General features: G+C 38.9%; 1 protein-coding gene across 1 annotated transcript in view; it reads left to right on the plus strand.

Annotated features, from left to right (window-relative positions):
• The first annotated feature begins 2,081 nt into the window (after positions 1-2,081).
• The window catches only part of bard1 (BRCA1 associated RING domain 1), a 32,955-nt gene continuing 19,288 nt past the window's right edge, over positions 2,082-15,748 (plus strand). Inside the window, exons 1-6 of the mRNA XM_036139491.1 lie at positions 2,082-2,306; positions 3,643-3,699; positions 4,221-4,369; positions 5,628-6,676; positions 7,142-7,222; positions 9,914-10,086. Coding sequence (XP_035995384.1) covers positions 2,215-2,306; positions 3,643-3,699; positions 4,221-4,369; positions 5,628-6,676; positions 7,142-7,222; positions 9,914-10,086 — 1,601 coding nt within the window. The 5' untranslated portion in view covers positions 2,082-2,214. The remainder of the gene's footprint in view (positions 2,307-3,642; positions 3,700-4,220; positions 4,370-5,627; positions 6,677-7,141; positions 7,223-9,913; positions 10,087-15,748) is intronic.

Below are 15,748 nucleotides of genomic sequence, written 5' to 3' on the forward strand. Positions count from 1 at the left end.
ATGGAATTGTTTAGCTTGTAGAATAGCATGTGTTGGAATGGCCAAGATTTGATCCACTTTGTAGTGATTTAGGGAAGGGTAAAAGAAATGCGGGCCACACTTTTCAGACTTTAATTTCTAGAACAATTTGATAACTACATACTAACTAAAAAACTACCCTAAAAAAGAGGTCAAGCAATGCAGCTACTTCTGCAAGGCACTGTAGTTGTAGGCTGTTCAATAAAGGTTCTTTCACCTGTCAAAAAAAACAACATCCACAGTAAAACCATTAAGCGTTAATCCATTTTCGCTAAACAAAAATTATGAAGACAAAAACAAAAAGCACATTAACAACAAACAACTTAAAAACTACGAATAACAAAACAGGATGGAGGGAGTTTTCTGAAGAAAAAGGAAGATACTGTTGTCAGAGCGTGTGTATCTTCTTCATATGTATGCACAGAAATGTTTCCACCAGCCCTTGCAATATATTGCTCTCGGTCATAGCACTGATTGTTTACAAGCCCATGTCCCACATACTGTGAATATAAACAGAATGCACTGCTCTGGAAATATTCAGACCCAGTGTTTACCTGGAAAGCACCAGTTATAAAATGAATAAAAGCTTAGACTCTCATTACAAGGACTGCTGTTGTAATGTGTCCAACATCAGGTTCATTTTCCATCCTTTTGCAAACATCCGCTTAAGCCTTCCTGGGTAAAAGTGTGTCATCTGGATGGCAGCACATATTAGCCCAGTTCTGTTATTGTTCTGCATCACTTGTGTGTTCAGAAATAGAACGTTACCTAAGCCTCATACAGGTATGCATCCAGACACCATTACGGATGACGGCTCATGAGCTGTGTCCTGGTGAGAAATTGTACTCCAGTGACGTTTGTCCTGAAGAAAACTATATTCCTCCAAGTTTAGCCAAAATAAATCCCAATGTATTCAATGTGTTATTTTAAACTGTCAGATTTTTCTTTGCTTTGCCTCAGTGTATCTGATTTGAGTGTGGGCTCTGAGATTGCACTGTTGCTTTCAGATCTCAAATCGTTTGGATTCAGCAAACAAAGTGTTCACCCACAGTGGTTTTATCCAGCTGAGCCCTTGAAATTATTTCCACAATAGAACTGTGTCCGTCTTTATTGCAGTGCCGAAGGCTTGATGATGATAAATAATCCACAAGCCTTCAAGTCTTCTCCAGCAAACATCATGAAATGCAATCTTTATGCATTGTTTAATTTTCAGACTTACTGGGAACTTGGAGATTTTTCTGATAGAAAATATGTCTGGAAAGTTGTTCAGTTGTTGAGCATTTTGTTTCTTATTTATTTTTTACTCAGTCTGGCTCATTTGTAAACCATATTGACTGGATTATTTTAAGTCTACCGTCAGGTAGGCTGCACTGCGTACCAATGCATGCACGTTTGGCTAACTGGTTGAGCTCATAATTCTTTCTTCCCGGTAATCCTTTCAGCAGAAGCTACAGCAGGTCTGCAGGAATTTATTTTTTTTTTAAACCTTGTTTGGATTGAAACTTGCAGTAGTATTTGTAGTATTTTATGCATTTATGCTGGCGTAATTGTGCACTATGTATATTTAATGTGTATTTATTGTATTTTATGGAGGCAGCTTCATCTAGCACATGTAATCCAAGAAAAATATCCCCATATATATATATATATATATATATATATATATATATATATATAAATTCCAGTCTACTCCAGAACCATTTCCCTTTGCTTTGTTGGTTTCAAAATTTCCTTAAATCTTTGCTGTATGATTTGATTAAGAATATGTGAAGAAAGAGAAAAAAAGAAACAGGAAAAATACAAATGGATGTTTTTAAAATAACTTGGATCAGTGCCTTAGTTAAGTGATACACCAATGATGTGGGGGTGAGTATGTGAAATGTGTATATATATATATATATATATATATATATATATATATATATATATATATATATATATATATATATATATATATATATATATATATATATATATATAGGAAAGATGGATTTGATGGAGACGCCCATTTAACTGTCCGGGAGTGCTGACGCACAGTGACGTAACCGCTACGCCCCCTGAATCACTTCCGTAAATAATTGGCGGGAGATGCAAAGAACCAGGAAGTAATTCCGTTTGTTTTGCGGTTCAGTGTTGGAGGCAGGGTTAGAGCAACAAAAGTCAGAAAACGAGTGAGATAAAGATTTAAAGCGAAAAATGGATGACAATGCACCTCTGCAGGCAGGTGACTGGAAGAAGACTAAAGAGGCGGTCGCTAACTTCCGTCGACTGTTGCTTTGCTCCAAATGGTGAGTCGGTGTGAATCCGATCCGTTTACAGGTCTGACAAACTGCCCTAAGAAGCGACAAAAAACACATCATAAGCAGTTGTTTCATACGGAGGATTACTTTCTCTGTTGGGTCGAGTAAAAATAACAGGCTGATGAAGCGTTTTAGATGCCAGCCATTGCCTTCGACGGATGTAAACATATTTACTACGCCCACGTGTTTTCTTCTACAGTAGAGGGGGCAGCTATGGCAATAACAGTTAGCTGATTAAATCTTTGTATCTTTATGTTAAGACTCAGGGCATTTAAAGTGGAGTCACCCCTGCTAAAATTCTATTTATATGATGAAAAAGACAAACTGAAACACAGATAAATTATCTAAGAACTTGTTCCATCTTTATTTTGACCTATGATCATCACAACTTATTAGAAAAAGAACCCTTAAATATTTTAGGGGGTAAATTTAAATAAAAATAAGAATAATGTGTTTACATAAGTATGCACTCGCTTTCATAACACAATGCCCACAGAGAAACACGGTTGTGGCGGCATCATGCTTTGGGGCTGTGTTTGTTCATCTATGACGTTAGTCAAGGTGTTGGAGCTAAACCTTCAGGCTTCTGACAGAAAGCTTTAAATGAAGAGGTTCTAAGTGTTTCTCAACAATGACCCAGAGCATATTTTAAAATCTTCACCAATAAGCTATTAAAGTTTAGTCCAGGCCCAAATCAAGTTCCTTTAAGTATTAAAGGTGTATCCTCTCTTACACGCCTACATTACTTGTTTTCTTTTTTTTCCCCCTGGTAGATCTTAGCTTATTTTTGTTTCCGCCGACGTGTTATGACACAGTTAAAGGTAGTAAATGCTCTGAAATGATTTCTCTGGGTCTCGGGTTTTTACATCACAAAATACTGTCTTTCTGACGGGGCTGCGTAGAGTTGTCATGTCCACTATATAGAAAGATAAATAAAGCTTTATGTTGGGCAAACAATAATTCACAGTAGCGGGTAAACACTGCTGGAAGCTGATGTGTTTTAATAAACAATTCAGAGGCAGGATAAGCTTCAGAGGAAGCAGCGCGAGATGTTAGAAATGCACCAGGTGCAATAAACAACACCACACGAGGTGCCTGCAAATCGCCTTGGTTTTTAGTGTTTCCTTTCGTGATTTCAGCGAGGGTTGTATAAAATCCGCTAATTTTCTGTGATTAAGGAATTTGGCTTTTTAATGCTCTCAAAAAAAATGCCAAGATCAAAAACCTAATTACTGCTGCAGTGCTTCTCGCATTGCAATTACTTTCTTGTGTGGCAGTACGGTTAAGCCCGCGCGGACTAATAAATCCTCTGTCTGTTTCTCAGCTCAAATTTGATGGAGGAGCCAGTGTGTCTGGGGATGTGTGAGCATATGCTGTGCAGGTAATGTAAGCTCGCGGTGTTCCGCTGTGATATGCCTATTACGGCCAGGCGTGCGTCGTGGCAGGAATTTGTTTTTTTATTTTCCAGAACACAGGTGCGGCTGATAACAATTGCCCCGTTGCATTTAAGCGTGCGACTGCCAAGACTGTGAAGCCGTGCGTGCTGGCGTACTTGCGGGGCATGCCGGCATGCCTAAATGGTATTTAAAACAAGCACGATGCCTTTCCTGCCATGGCGCACGAAAACGGCCACGGTGGGAGTCCCTCTCACTTAGACGTGAAAAATTATTTCATTTTCTCTGATGCATTTCTTTTGAAATGAAACGCTGCTTAGCCCTGAAAGTACGAGGTTCACATTAAGGGAAAACATCTAATGTCTGTAGATGTGTAGTTGGTACGAACTATCAACCTTTCCCTTTCTTCGTGGCTGAGTTTACTAAGAGCGTGCATCGATAGCTGAACTGTATTTCTTTATACTGAAACGTTAGAAGGACTCCAGTCTAAGAACGCCTTATTGCTCAGGTCTTGTGCTGGCCCTCGGGCTGGAGATGGCTGCGCGGTGTGTTGCAGCCCTGCGTGGGTGAAGGACATCCAAATCAACAGGCAGCTCAGCAGCGTCATACAGCTCTTCAGCGGCCTGGAGTCCCTGCTTAATCCCACAGAACGACTAGGTAAGCGCACGCACAGCCGCGTGTGTTGGTTTTCGTCCCCCCTAACATGTTTTTTTTTGTGTGCATTGCAACCACAAACCTCACTTTGTTAATGGGATTTTGTGTAATAGACAAATATGGAGTAGTGCGTGATTCAAGTGGAAGGGATGGGATTCATGTTTTCAACAAATAAAAAAATCAAGTATGGCGTGCAGAGTACCTACTTTTGAGGTGAGCTGCACAATATATTGAACCATAGTTGTCTTTGCAATAACTATTTTTGCAATATCTCAGTAGAAAAATACATTTTTGGGGACAATATTTGGTTGGATGTCATATTGAAAGGGCCATGCACTCTCACTCAGCGTGCCAGTAATATATCCAGTATGTAAGACGGTCTCTACCTGCCCTTGATGCCTTTCATGTATAATGCTTGAGGTGCTAAGCCTCACAGTTTATAGTGTCTGTAAAGGGGGAAAAAAAAGAAACAAGATAAATTGGATTAAACGTAATCATTATCGCAGTATTCAGAAATGATATCCAAATCTCTTGTTTTCCTGGTATTATGCAGTCCCAATTCGCATGTTACATTTCACTGCGATTGCAGCTTACGGTCTTTCGGGGGTAATGCCACTTAAATCTGTGCTCATTCTTTTTCCCAAATAGCAAAAACTTCCTCTGCACTTTGACCAGGCACTTTCAACACATAAATATCCTCTGATGTAAACCGGTCCGTTGCAGCTCTGGCTGCACTTTGCCTCTTAACGGCTCTTCTTCTGGGTATGCTCAGTACTTCTCACTGTCCATCTTCCCATCAACTCTGACCAGCTTCTCCGTTGCTGCTGAACAAACGAATCCCTGCAGCGCGATGCTGACGCCACCTTTTCCTTCCACTTTAAAGCGCTGCCTTGTGTCGGCGTAACGCATAAATCCCCAATAAAAACCTGTGATGCTTGTGGGTTTTTTTTTTTTTTATTTAAATTTTTTTTTATGAATGCTTTTGCAAGGCATGGTAAATATGTAGTCAAATGTCTGCAAAAAGTCGGTGAATATTTTAAGTTTACTGAGATCTCTGTTACCATGTAAGAACTTGTTGGTGTTTTTCTTTTTTCTTTTTTTTACTCTGAGTGCCTAGAGGAAAGTTATTACAGAGGTAGAAAAAAAAAGACTGTCTCAAAGCAATTCACTTAAAAAATTTGTAGCAACCACAGTACAAGGACAGGGTTATTGTTTTGTTAAATGTGTGTCGGCTCTGATTTAGAAAACAATCTTTTTGCAGACTCCTCTGTTGCCGAGGTCAGATCACAGGCGGAGGCCGCTGCCCTGAAAGAGAAGAAGAACTTCCGGATCTGGTTTAGTCCCCGCAGTCGAAAGGTGCGCTGCAAGGTGGAAAAGCCTGTAGGGGTCACCGGTCCCGACAAGAAGTCCTCCGGAGAACGGCCCGCAGCTCAGTCCAACGGCCCCGCACCTCCCAGCCAGGACCTTTCCGTCTTTAATTTCACTTCGTCCTCCCAAGACTCTTCGCCTTCTCAAAGTGCAAATAATGTCAAGAGGAAAGCAAAGAAGAGGTCAAAGAAAGGGGCCGCTGGCAGGCGGGTTCAAGGGCGCCCTAGAACCACACGTAAACAGGCCGAAGAGAATATGAAAAAGAAGAGGCTGGTGGCCGTAAACCAGCAATGGGGAATTACAGACGACCAGAACCCATCCTCTGGACCCGAGCCGCTTTGTGCTGATGGAGCAAGAAGCTCCGGTAAAAGGGTGTCTTTCTTAAGCCCTCCTGTCACCGCCGATGAGCCTCACACCGAAGCTTCGCGGGTTTGTGAGCCCAGTTTGAGCAGCGGCACAATAAACGAGGGTATCTCGGGAGGAGAGGTCGACGTGTCGAGTCAGCACGGTCGGAGCCCATCCAGCGAGGTGGTGTCAACGAACGGCCCTGATCCAGACGACGATTCCAATAAAGGCAAAGGCATGTCGCCCCAAGAGAATCCCCCCAAGAGGAAGAAAACGGAGAAGGCAAACTGCCCGTTGGAAACCACGCCAAAAAGACGGACGGCAACTCCGGGCCAAAGGAGGAAATCGCCAGGCGCCCGGTCTTTGCCTTTCAGTAAGCCTTTAACTTTAGCAAGCGCCACGAGCGGAAGGATCGATAAGAAAGCGAGAGCAGATGCACAGGGCAGCCCCTCTGCTGCGGCGCTCGTGTCTCCGGAAAGGCGCGACAAAGCTTCGTGCAGTCCTCGGCTGCCTGCCGGGCGTCCAAGCCCCGGAAGCCCTGCAGTGATGAAGAGGAACCACAAGGGAGAGACCCCTCTTCATCTTGCTGCAATAAAGGTGAACACATTTATTACTAACCCCCCCCCCCCCCTCCCCCCTCTCCCCAAAGTTTGGCCGAGGGAACCACAATCCAAGATAACGCTGCACCTATTATCGCCTAAAGAGATGACACTGAAAAATAAACTGAAGGTGCAGACATGTGCTTTTTGTTTTAATTGGTCTTTGAAACAGTTAAATAATAATAAAAAAAAATATCAATCCTTTCCAAATTAGTACTCAAGGCGATAGGACAAGCACATTCTGTTTTTTTTTTTTTTTTTTTTAATCCTTGTGAACATGGCTGTAATCCCTCCCAGCATCCCAGACACGGTAATCAATGGCTCTCTGAGGAGGCTGATTGATAAACTGTGGAGCTTTTGTTCTCATGCATCAGCTGTTGATTTTTAAATTGGGGGGGCGGGGGACTTTACAGGTCTGTGAATCTCACCTCGGGGTTGTTGTTTTCTTTTACTTATCCTGCAGGGAGACGTGGATTCTGTCAAAGAACTTCTGGACCAGGGAGCCGACCCCAACCTGAAGGATCATGCCGGTTGGACGCCCCTGGTAGGTCTCTAGAAATCTATCAAGGTTTATAGCTCTGTAGAGAGATATGCAAATAAACATGAAGCCCAGACACACTTTTGCCAGAGAAAAAACACGGACTGTAAGCGGGAATAGGGAATGACGTTCTTTTGATAGATGAGTCTGAAATTGAATCATTTGGAGAACAGAGTAGCGGACATGTTTAGCATAAAGCCCAAACCACAGGCTTCTAGGGAACAGGCCCTCATGCCAACTAGGAAACATCATGGCGGAGGACGCTTCGCTGCAGCAGGAACAGGAGACGGAGGTATTTCTCTCCATAAAACACATTTCTCTCTCAAAATTACCAGTGGAAAGTTTGGACTCGCCTTCTCATTATTCTTATTTTTTATTGCTACCTCTGAGAACTCCATTCAAGACAGCTGGAAAACCATTCCAGGCAATAGCTAAAACATGCAAGATGTCTGGAGTTATTTCAGTTTTGTTTGATATATACTTCTATATACTTTTGAGTCATAGTTTTGATGTCTTCACTATGTGTCTGTGATGTTAAAAGTCATAGAAATAAGAAAAAGCCATTAAATGACAAAGCTAAGTCCAAACTTTTTGACTGGTAGTGTAATCTCTCTACCAGCTCTCGCTTTCTCTCTCTACTAATATTTATATATATAAAATTTGTATTGTTGAAACTGATAAACACTCACTTATCTGAATATATTTGAAAAACACAGATTTCCATAGGGTATATTTTTATTTATTTTTTTTGTCACGTGACTATTTGTGTAGGGATAATTGATTGCTGGTTAAAGTGTGAAACATATAAACTGAACAGCCCAGAATGACCCAGTTTCAGGTCTACTCATGACACAATGTCATTTTTTTCCTTTTTCTTTTTTCCTGTTTTCAATGTTTATAATAGGAAATGTTTAATACAGAGGAAGTTTTTCTTCAGCACAAGTTGTCACCTAATCCTCTACACTGTTCATGTTCAGGGACTGCTGCGTTCCAACCTGAATAAATAAGCCTTAGGACATGTTTATTAAGCAATTTTCTTTGGTAGAAACCTGTGAAATGTAGCTAAAAATGATTTTGCGGCGACTTTAGAAAAGCTGGTGCAGTATGAGTTTATAACATCAAATCAGAGATTTAACTCCTTAGACATTAACTGTTATTGCTGCCGTTGTTTTAACCGTAAAAGTGAGCCTACAAATATGTTGCTCTGTGCTTTTTAAGAGTTCTGCTTCAACAGGGAAAAAGTTGGAAGGGCTGTCATTCGTTCCCCTCAGTTATCATGTTTTTGTTTTATTTGTTTTTTTTTCCTCCTTGAGAACAAGTGTCAGTGTTTGCCTCTGACTTTATTACATCCCTTAATATCACTGCTGGCTCCGCTCAAACTTCTCTGATAGTTTGCAGGGGGTGTTTCTGAAATGCTTTGAGCTTGAAGTATTGTTTAACTGCTTGTATGTTTCCTGGAGGTTGTCTGAGCCGAAGGGCTGCGGGTCTCTAGAGCTCCCTGATGTGTCTTTCCCACTTCTTCTGTAGTTTCGGCACCCCTTTTCCTAACTCTTCTTCTATTAGTCTTCTAAGATAACGCAAGTGTCTGCTTTTCTGGGATTGTTCAGCCTTAAGCAAACAAAATGAAACGGATTCAAATGTGCACTCTACAAATCCATTTTAATTCCTGTGAGGAAAACAAACATTTGTTTAGTACAGATGGCCTGGGCTGAAAAAAGAAGCTGTAAATAGACCATCTTTACAGGAAACAGTTGGGTGGTTGGAAATGATGAAAGGCAAGTTTCATTTTCCAGATAAACTGTTGTAATACAATGCATTTCTTCTCAATAGTCAATCTGCTTGGTTTTCTCATATTGTAAATTCTATTTTTCATATAAATGATTTAAATTTAAAGCTATACAGAAACCAATAAACAAAAATGTAATTAGAGCTGCACAGCTAAAACAATCTCGTTATATAATAGCAAAATCACAGTTGAGAAGGACTGCTTGGATACAATATGTGGTGAATTATAATATTTTAGGTGTCATGCATTGTTACTCAACATGCAGTTTATATATTTGTGAACTTGGATGGACTTTCCTTATCCTTTATGTTTTCTCCTCAGATATAGATGTTCTAACATCATGACGTTCAGTGAAGTAAATCTTTCAAACACAGCCAAGATCTGAGTCCTGATATTCAGAATCATATTGCAATGACTAATTCCTCCCAGTTTTCAATATGATTTTCATTGTCAGCTGCAAAATTGCATATTATGCGGCTTTTGTGCTGTTTTACATGTGTATAAAAGAAACTCAGCCTGGACTGAATCCTTTGTCAAATGAAACGGAAATGTATTCTTGGTCGTGTTTGTTTCAGAAAAAGATTATTGTCATAATTCTAATTACATAACTAATAATTAAAAAAAAGTTAATATAATTGGGTTTGTCTTGTATTTATCTTATTAGATCAAGACAAATCTAGTGTAGTATAGTGAATGGTAGACTGTCAGGTTTATTTTTCTGAAGCAAGTAAAAGTTTTCACAATGCACATGCATTTATTTTTTTTGAACAGTAAAATGGAGGGGAAAAAAAACATCAAACCAATTTCAGTGCAGAATTTATGCTAATAGGGCCTTTTTGAAAATAACAGTAGGGGGGTAAGCACAGGTTGCACAGAATGACTGTTTTGCCTTTTTTTGCCTGTTGTTTCAGCATGAGGCTTGTAATCTGGGCCACCTGGCTGCTGTGGAGGTTTTGCTCTCAAGAGGAGCCCTGCTGAACACACCTGGCTATGAAAATGATTCTCCGCTCCATGATGCCGTGAGGAATGGACACGCGGCCATTGTTAAGCTGCTGCTGCAGCTCGGTGCCTCACAGAATGTCCTGTAAGCTGCTTCACGTCTTTTCTTCTTGAAGGTTGCCGTTTAATTAAGTGGGTTACATTGTCAGTCGTGTTGGAGGAGCGTAGGTGAATAACTAGGCTAATTACGTGAAAATACGTTTTGATTTTTTTAACAGCAGTAATTTGAACTAAGCTGTTACATTGCAAGTGCCTGACAGTTAGTTTCACACAGGTAAGTCCTTCTTTGAGACATTTTTTTTTTCTGTTGAAGCCACAAGTGAATGTGCAAATTAGACTGGAGCAGACAAAATCACATGAAACCAAACAAAGCTTCCGACATATTATTATTATTATTATTATTATTATTATTATTATTATTATTATTATATATATTTTTTTATAGAATATTAAGTCTATATGTCTTGATTGGGCACAGGTTGGGTACCAATATCGAGATATACCAGGGGTTTCAAAAAGTTATTTTCCTTCATGGTATTTTATACGGCTTTAAATAATTTTTAAGCGGGAATTTTGAACAGATGCCTGAGAAAGTGTTGGAGAGGGCTGTATTTCCGTAAGGTTATTAGACATAGATATAGTTATTTGAGTAACTCCACAACTAGCAGAACGGCGAAAATATGGAAAATGCTATACAATAAAAAAAAAATCTAAAAGAAGGTTTAGTCTATATTTTTGCTTAAGTCTGTGTATCAACATATCTCTAAATATATCATGTTAACACATAATTTACTAGAACTGGGTATTATCTAGGATAAGCCGATTCAATCCGATTCTCGATAAAGCTCAGCTTCATTTGATTTGGCTCCAATATCTTTATATATATATATATATATGTTCAATTTACTGAACAATGCATTCAATATTCAATGTTCAATGCATTTAAAGTATCACGGAAACCACAAATGTGCCCAAACGCCTGATTTTAGGGACAAAGGAGCTTCTAAAATCCTGTCGGCCATTCTGCAAATTCGTCTTACTTGCACTTCCTCGCTGTGAACAGTAATGGCGCGATGTAATAACACCCCCTAGAGGTTAGGAGGTATATCGCTATTGAAAGCCAGAATATCTATATTAAATCGTTTGTTAAAAACATCAATATTAATCTTTGTATCAATTTTTATGCACAGTCCTATAATTTACAATATATCGATGCAGTAGTACTGATTTCTGTTTTTAAATAGAATAATTTCAATCATGTTTTACATTGTTAATTTAGATATTTTGTATAATACTATAACAAAGTGGTCGTTGTACTCAAGGTTATTATAGTCATGCTGCTCCATGCCCGGTTTCATCTATATAAATGAATGCATTTTTGATGTATGTTTTTGGGACAAAATGAGTCGAACAGCAGGGACCGGAAAGCTTTGACACGGGAAAATCAAACATTTTAATCAAATTAAAATGAATGTATCCCATATTCTGTTACATTACCTTTATAAGCATGTTGTTTCTGCTCCCCACATGGGCCTAAATGGTGAAATGCCTTTTCTCAGTCACTGTGTAAACCACTCTGACCCATGTGTGCTTAAGAACAGGGTGTGAGGAAATGTGCGTGGGTGGACAGATGCAAGCCTGATGCTTATTATCACTCTGCTGATGCTGTACTAACCCTTATTCTTATGGAAGCAGTGTAGATGGGCAGAACATTGTTGATAATGAGGTAGGGAACATTAGGTAATCAACGTGACGACTAGACTGGCGGATCGGGGTCGCTTTCCTTCTTTAGTAATTACCAATCATCTTTTTCTACATCGTTTGCTGCACTGTGTTTTTGTTATTGCTTTGGTGGCTCCTTAATGCATGGTCACACATTTTATTCCTCTCCTGTAACCTCCTACTTGACTGCGACGCAAAAGAGGCAGTGATGCAGACAGCCTTTCAGGTCACTGCCCGGAGCATGTAATCATCATCCAAACTTCTTCCTTGCGTAGCACATTCACAATGGCCACGCAAAGACATCTGCCGGTGCAACTCCTGATGGGATGACTGGCACAAAGCTGGAACTGGAAGCGTTTTTTTGCAGGTTTCTCTCATTGCTCGTGTGCGTGATAGGAAAGGTTTGACTCTTTTGCCTCTATTCTTCCATTGTTATACTAAATCATTGCTGTGGAGCATTCAAAACGCGACTTTGAACTCTGTTGATGTAAATAATCAGTAAGTTAATAAGCCTTTTTAAATTCAGGCTGAAGGATGAATTCAACATTTTCCATTGAATGATTTTTATCACAAATTTAAAGAGATTCTGTATTTATCAGATTAAAAAGATGAATTTGTAGAACCTAAATACTGACCCTAAATTATGGATTATAAGGAATAAAATTGGGAAATGATAATTAATGTAACTCTCTAATTAATTTAAAGGCATATAGCCACATTATATGCTTATAAAAAGACCAAAACCCGTTTGATCATGATGAATAAAGTAATACATCAAGCCTCCATCCTGATAATGTTTTGATGGTTCTTTTTGTGGATAAAAATAGCCCCAGCACCAGGCGCGATGACCAGATATAAACAAATGTGGCGCCATCTACTGGTAGTATGGTAGAACTATCATAATGCCGGTTGCTTAATTAATTAATCGCTTGTAAATAATGCCGGACCGAGCCTGACCCTCTGCAATGCCTTGTAGTAGAGCAGCAGCTCAGCGTGATCGAAGACCAACCGTTATTCATTAAATACACTGATCTACTGAGCGGCTTGAAGAGCCTCATATCTGAAAATTTACCCACATCAATCAACTCTGCGGTCACATCTGAGCCTCAGCAGGTTTACCTTTCCTATGTTATTAAAAATAAACATGAAAACCTTTTATTTACTTACAAATGGAGCAAAAACAAAGCCTTAAACTTCAAAATAACTAATATGCCAGCAGGACACAATAATCTATTATAAAAAGGTTGCATGCAACCAGAGTGAGCTACTGACATATAAAAAAAAAAAAAAAAAGTAAAATAACGTAGCTATGCACCTTTAATATAACCCCCCCTTGGATTCCAAACCAGCGGGTGTGAAGACAAAGCAAAACTAAAATCTTGTTGCTTAGCATGCAATATGCAATATTTCTGTCACTGGTCATTGCCATGTCATTAAAGTATCAGATGTAATTAATAAGTAGGAAGAAGAGACACTGTCTGTTTGAATTGACATTTGGCTGAGTGATCAGCAATAAATGCTGAATCCAAATGCCAAATCCAAGCTGCCTTGAATCTTTAATTATCGTCAACTCAAGGCTTTTTACAGTACCCTCATGCCATGAAGACAGACTGCAAATAAACTGGACCTGTGTAGTTATGCAATTCATGGTCATGCAACAAATAAGCAACGTTGGTAACTGAATAGTTGGAGGTAATTGTAAAATACTTACTTGATATATTAAAAAAGAAGATATAAGATATTTGCTTTTACATTAATAAGATAACCATATCCATTAGATAATGGTATCATGCTAGACTTATTACTCTTAACTTTTATTAATGAACATTTAAAGTAGAATGCATGTGTACAAGCAATAACCTATGACGGACATTTAATTCCCTGCAGTAGTTTCTCACAACTGTAGCGATTCAGCGTATCAATCAAAAATGATGAGAAATGTAAAATTTCATCATCACGCCAAAGAGGAAACTAAGCATAGTGGATAAAATTATGCCCAGCTTGTGTTTTTTACTAGATGGCAAATGTCTTCTGCGTCTTTGTTCGACATCAGGCATTCACAGGATGTGTTTTGGTGAGTAATCCCGGGTGTAAACAGAAACTTTGCTTGTTTACAAGGAAAACCTCTGAGGCCACCTTCAAGACGATGCGGGTCTGACAACTTTCAGAGAGTGGGTGTCATTATGTTCCCAATCTTTGAAGTATACTCCATAAAGCATACTGTCTGCTGCAGTTTCGTTTTCTTGCCAAGCCAAAGTGCGGAACGCGGAGTTTTGGCTCCTGTGTGCTGAACTCTAATTGTTTTCTGTCAAAGTCTGAAACATTGCTAATGGTGCAAGCAAAGGGAGACCGCTGGAAATGGGTAGATGCCTGCTTTTGACTTTGGACTAAATTCAAAATCATATGATCCATTACATTTCTGTGGTCTTTTGTGTAAGGCTATGCACACAATCAATTATGGTTTGTACTGGTGTTCTTTTTTTTTTTTTTTTTTAACCCAAGAAAATAAGTGTTTGTCCCTTTAAAATTTGTTGCAATTGATGCTAAATGTTGAAACCAGGAAAAAAATATTGTGTGTACATTAGTTTAAAACTTTCTACAGCTCTTATGTATTAACCTACAGCTCCTTTTTGTTCCTATTCTCCCTCACTTTTGTTTTTGTACAACACTTTGTTCAGCTGCTATGCTGGTTTTTAGGTGCTTTAGAAATAAAGCAGTGTGGCGCCAGGGATATTTTGTGGAGGATGCAAACTGGTTTAACATGGCTCATCAATCTTTATAAATTAAAACTGTAATTTTTTTCCCCTGCACCTAAAGTTCCCCCACCAAGAGCCACAAAACATTTGACACTGAGAAGAAAGATGGCTTATACTACCTTGTTTAAATACAATTTCATATCTCTTCTTGAGTTTTGGAACAAAGAAAAAATTAAATTTTAGAGGTTGAATGGTAAAAATATTTCTTGAAAGAAATTATATATATATATATATATATATATATATATATATATATATATATATATATATATATATATATATATATATATATATATATATATATATATATATATAATCGCATTGTGCCAAAAGGCGAATTAAAGCCAAATTACACGGAATGTCTAATCAAAAATAAATAAATGTCTATGTACATCTTTGCAGGAGAACAGAAGTGAAAACTTCATGGTCTTTCTATCTTAAAATCCAAAGAAAAAAATATCCAAGTGTTGCAACAATAAGGGGTAAAACAACGTGTCACCTTTTTGATAAAGGCACGGAAATGAACAGAACATGAACAGAACACAAAGGAATGACACAGTTTTGCTTTCTGCATCCTTTTAAATTAAACCAATACTCAGAAAAACTTAAAACAAAGTGGATCAAAGCACCTGCTGCTAATTAATGCGTTTATAGTCCCAATGCTACGTTTTGATGAATATAAAGGGTATTGGGGAGGTTTGCTAAAAGTTAAAGCTATCCTAATCTCTCCCTGAGGTCCTGTTATTGTTACAGTTCAGGCTCACTAGAACCACTCCTGTGGTCAAGCAAGATCCCTGTAGTTTTTATTACTTTACCTCTTGCATGACTTTTTTTTTTTCCTTCTTCTTCCCCTAAACATTTTTACATACCTTCCTCGCATGCGTACAGCAGCGTGTGTGTACATGCAGATGTTTAAGTGTCAGAGACGTTCTCTGTTTGTTTATATTTGTGTGTGTATTCGGCTGGGAGAATGAATCCAAATGAAATATTTTATGGACCAGTGGACCTATTAATTGTCCCCCAGGTGTTATCTTTGCTGACGCCTAATCTTTTAGAGACGACCTGCTGGGCTCGGTTCTTCTATTTGTATCCTCTCTTCCTACCATCCTCTCTCTTCATCCCTTTTTTTTTTTTTTTTTTTTTTTTTTTTTTTCTCCTTTGCGCTTCCTCAAGGTGACCTTTCAGGCAGCTTCCTCAAACTCACACTTCATTTCAACATCCTCTTTGTAACCAGGAGAGGGTTGCATTTTTATCGTCTTTTGAGTGTCT

Source organism: Fundulus heteroclitus, chromosome 7, assembly GCF_011125445.2.
Source record: "Fundulus heteroclitus isolate FHET01 chromosome 7, MU-UCD_Fhet_4.1, whole genome shotgun sequence".
NCBI classification, from domain to species: Eukaryota; Metazoa; Chordata; class Actinopteri; order Cyprinodontiformes; family Fundulidae; genus Fundulus; species Fundulus heteroclitus.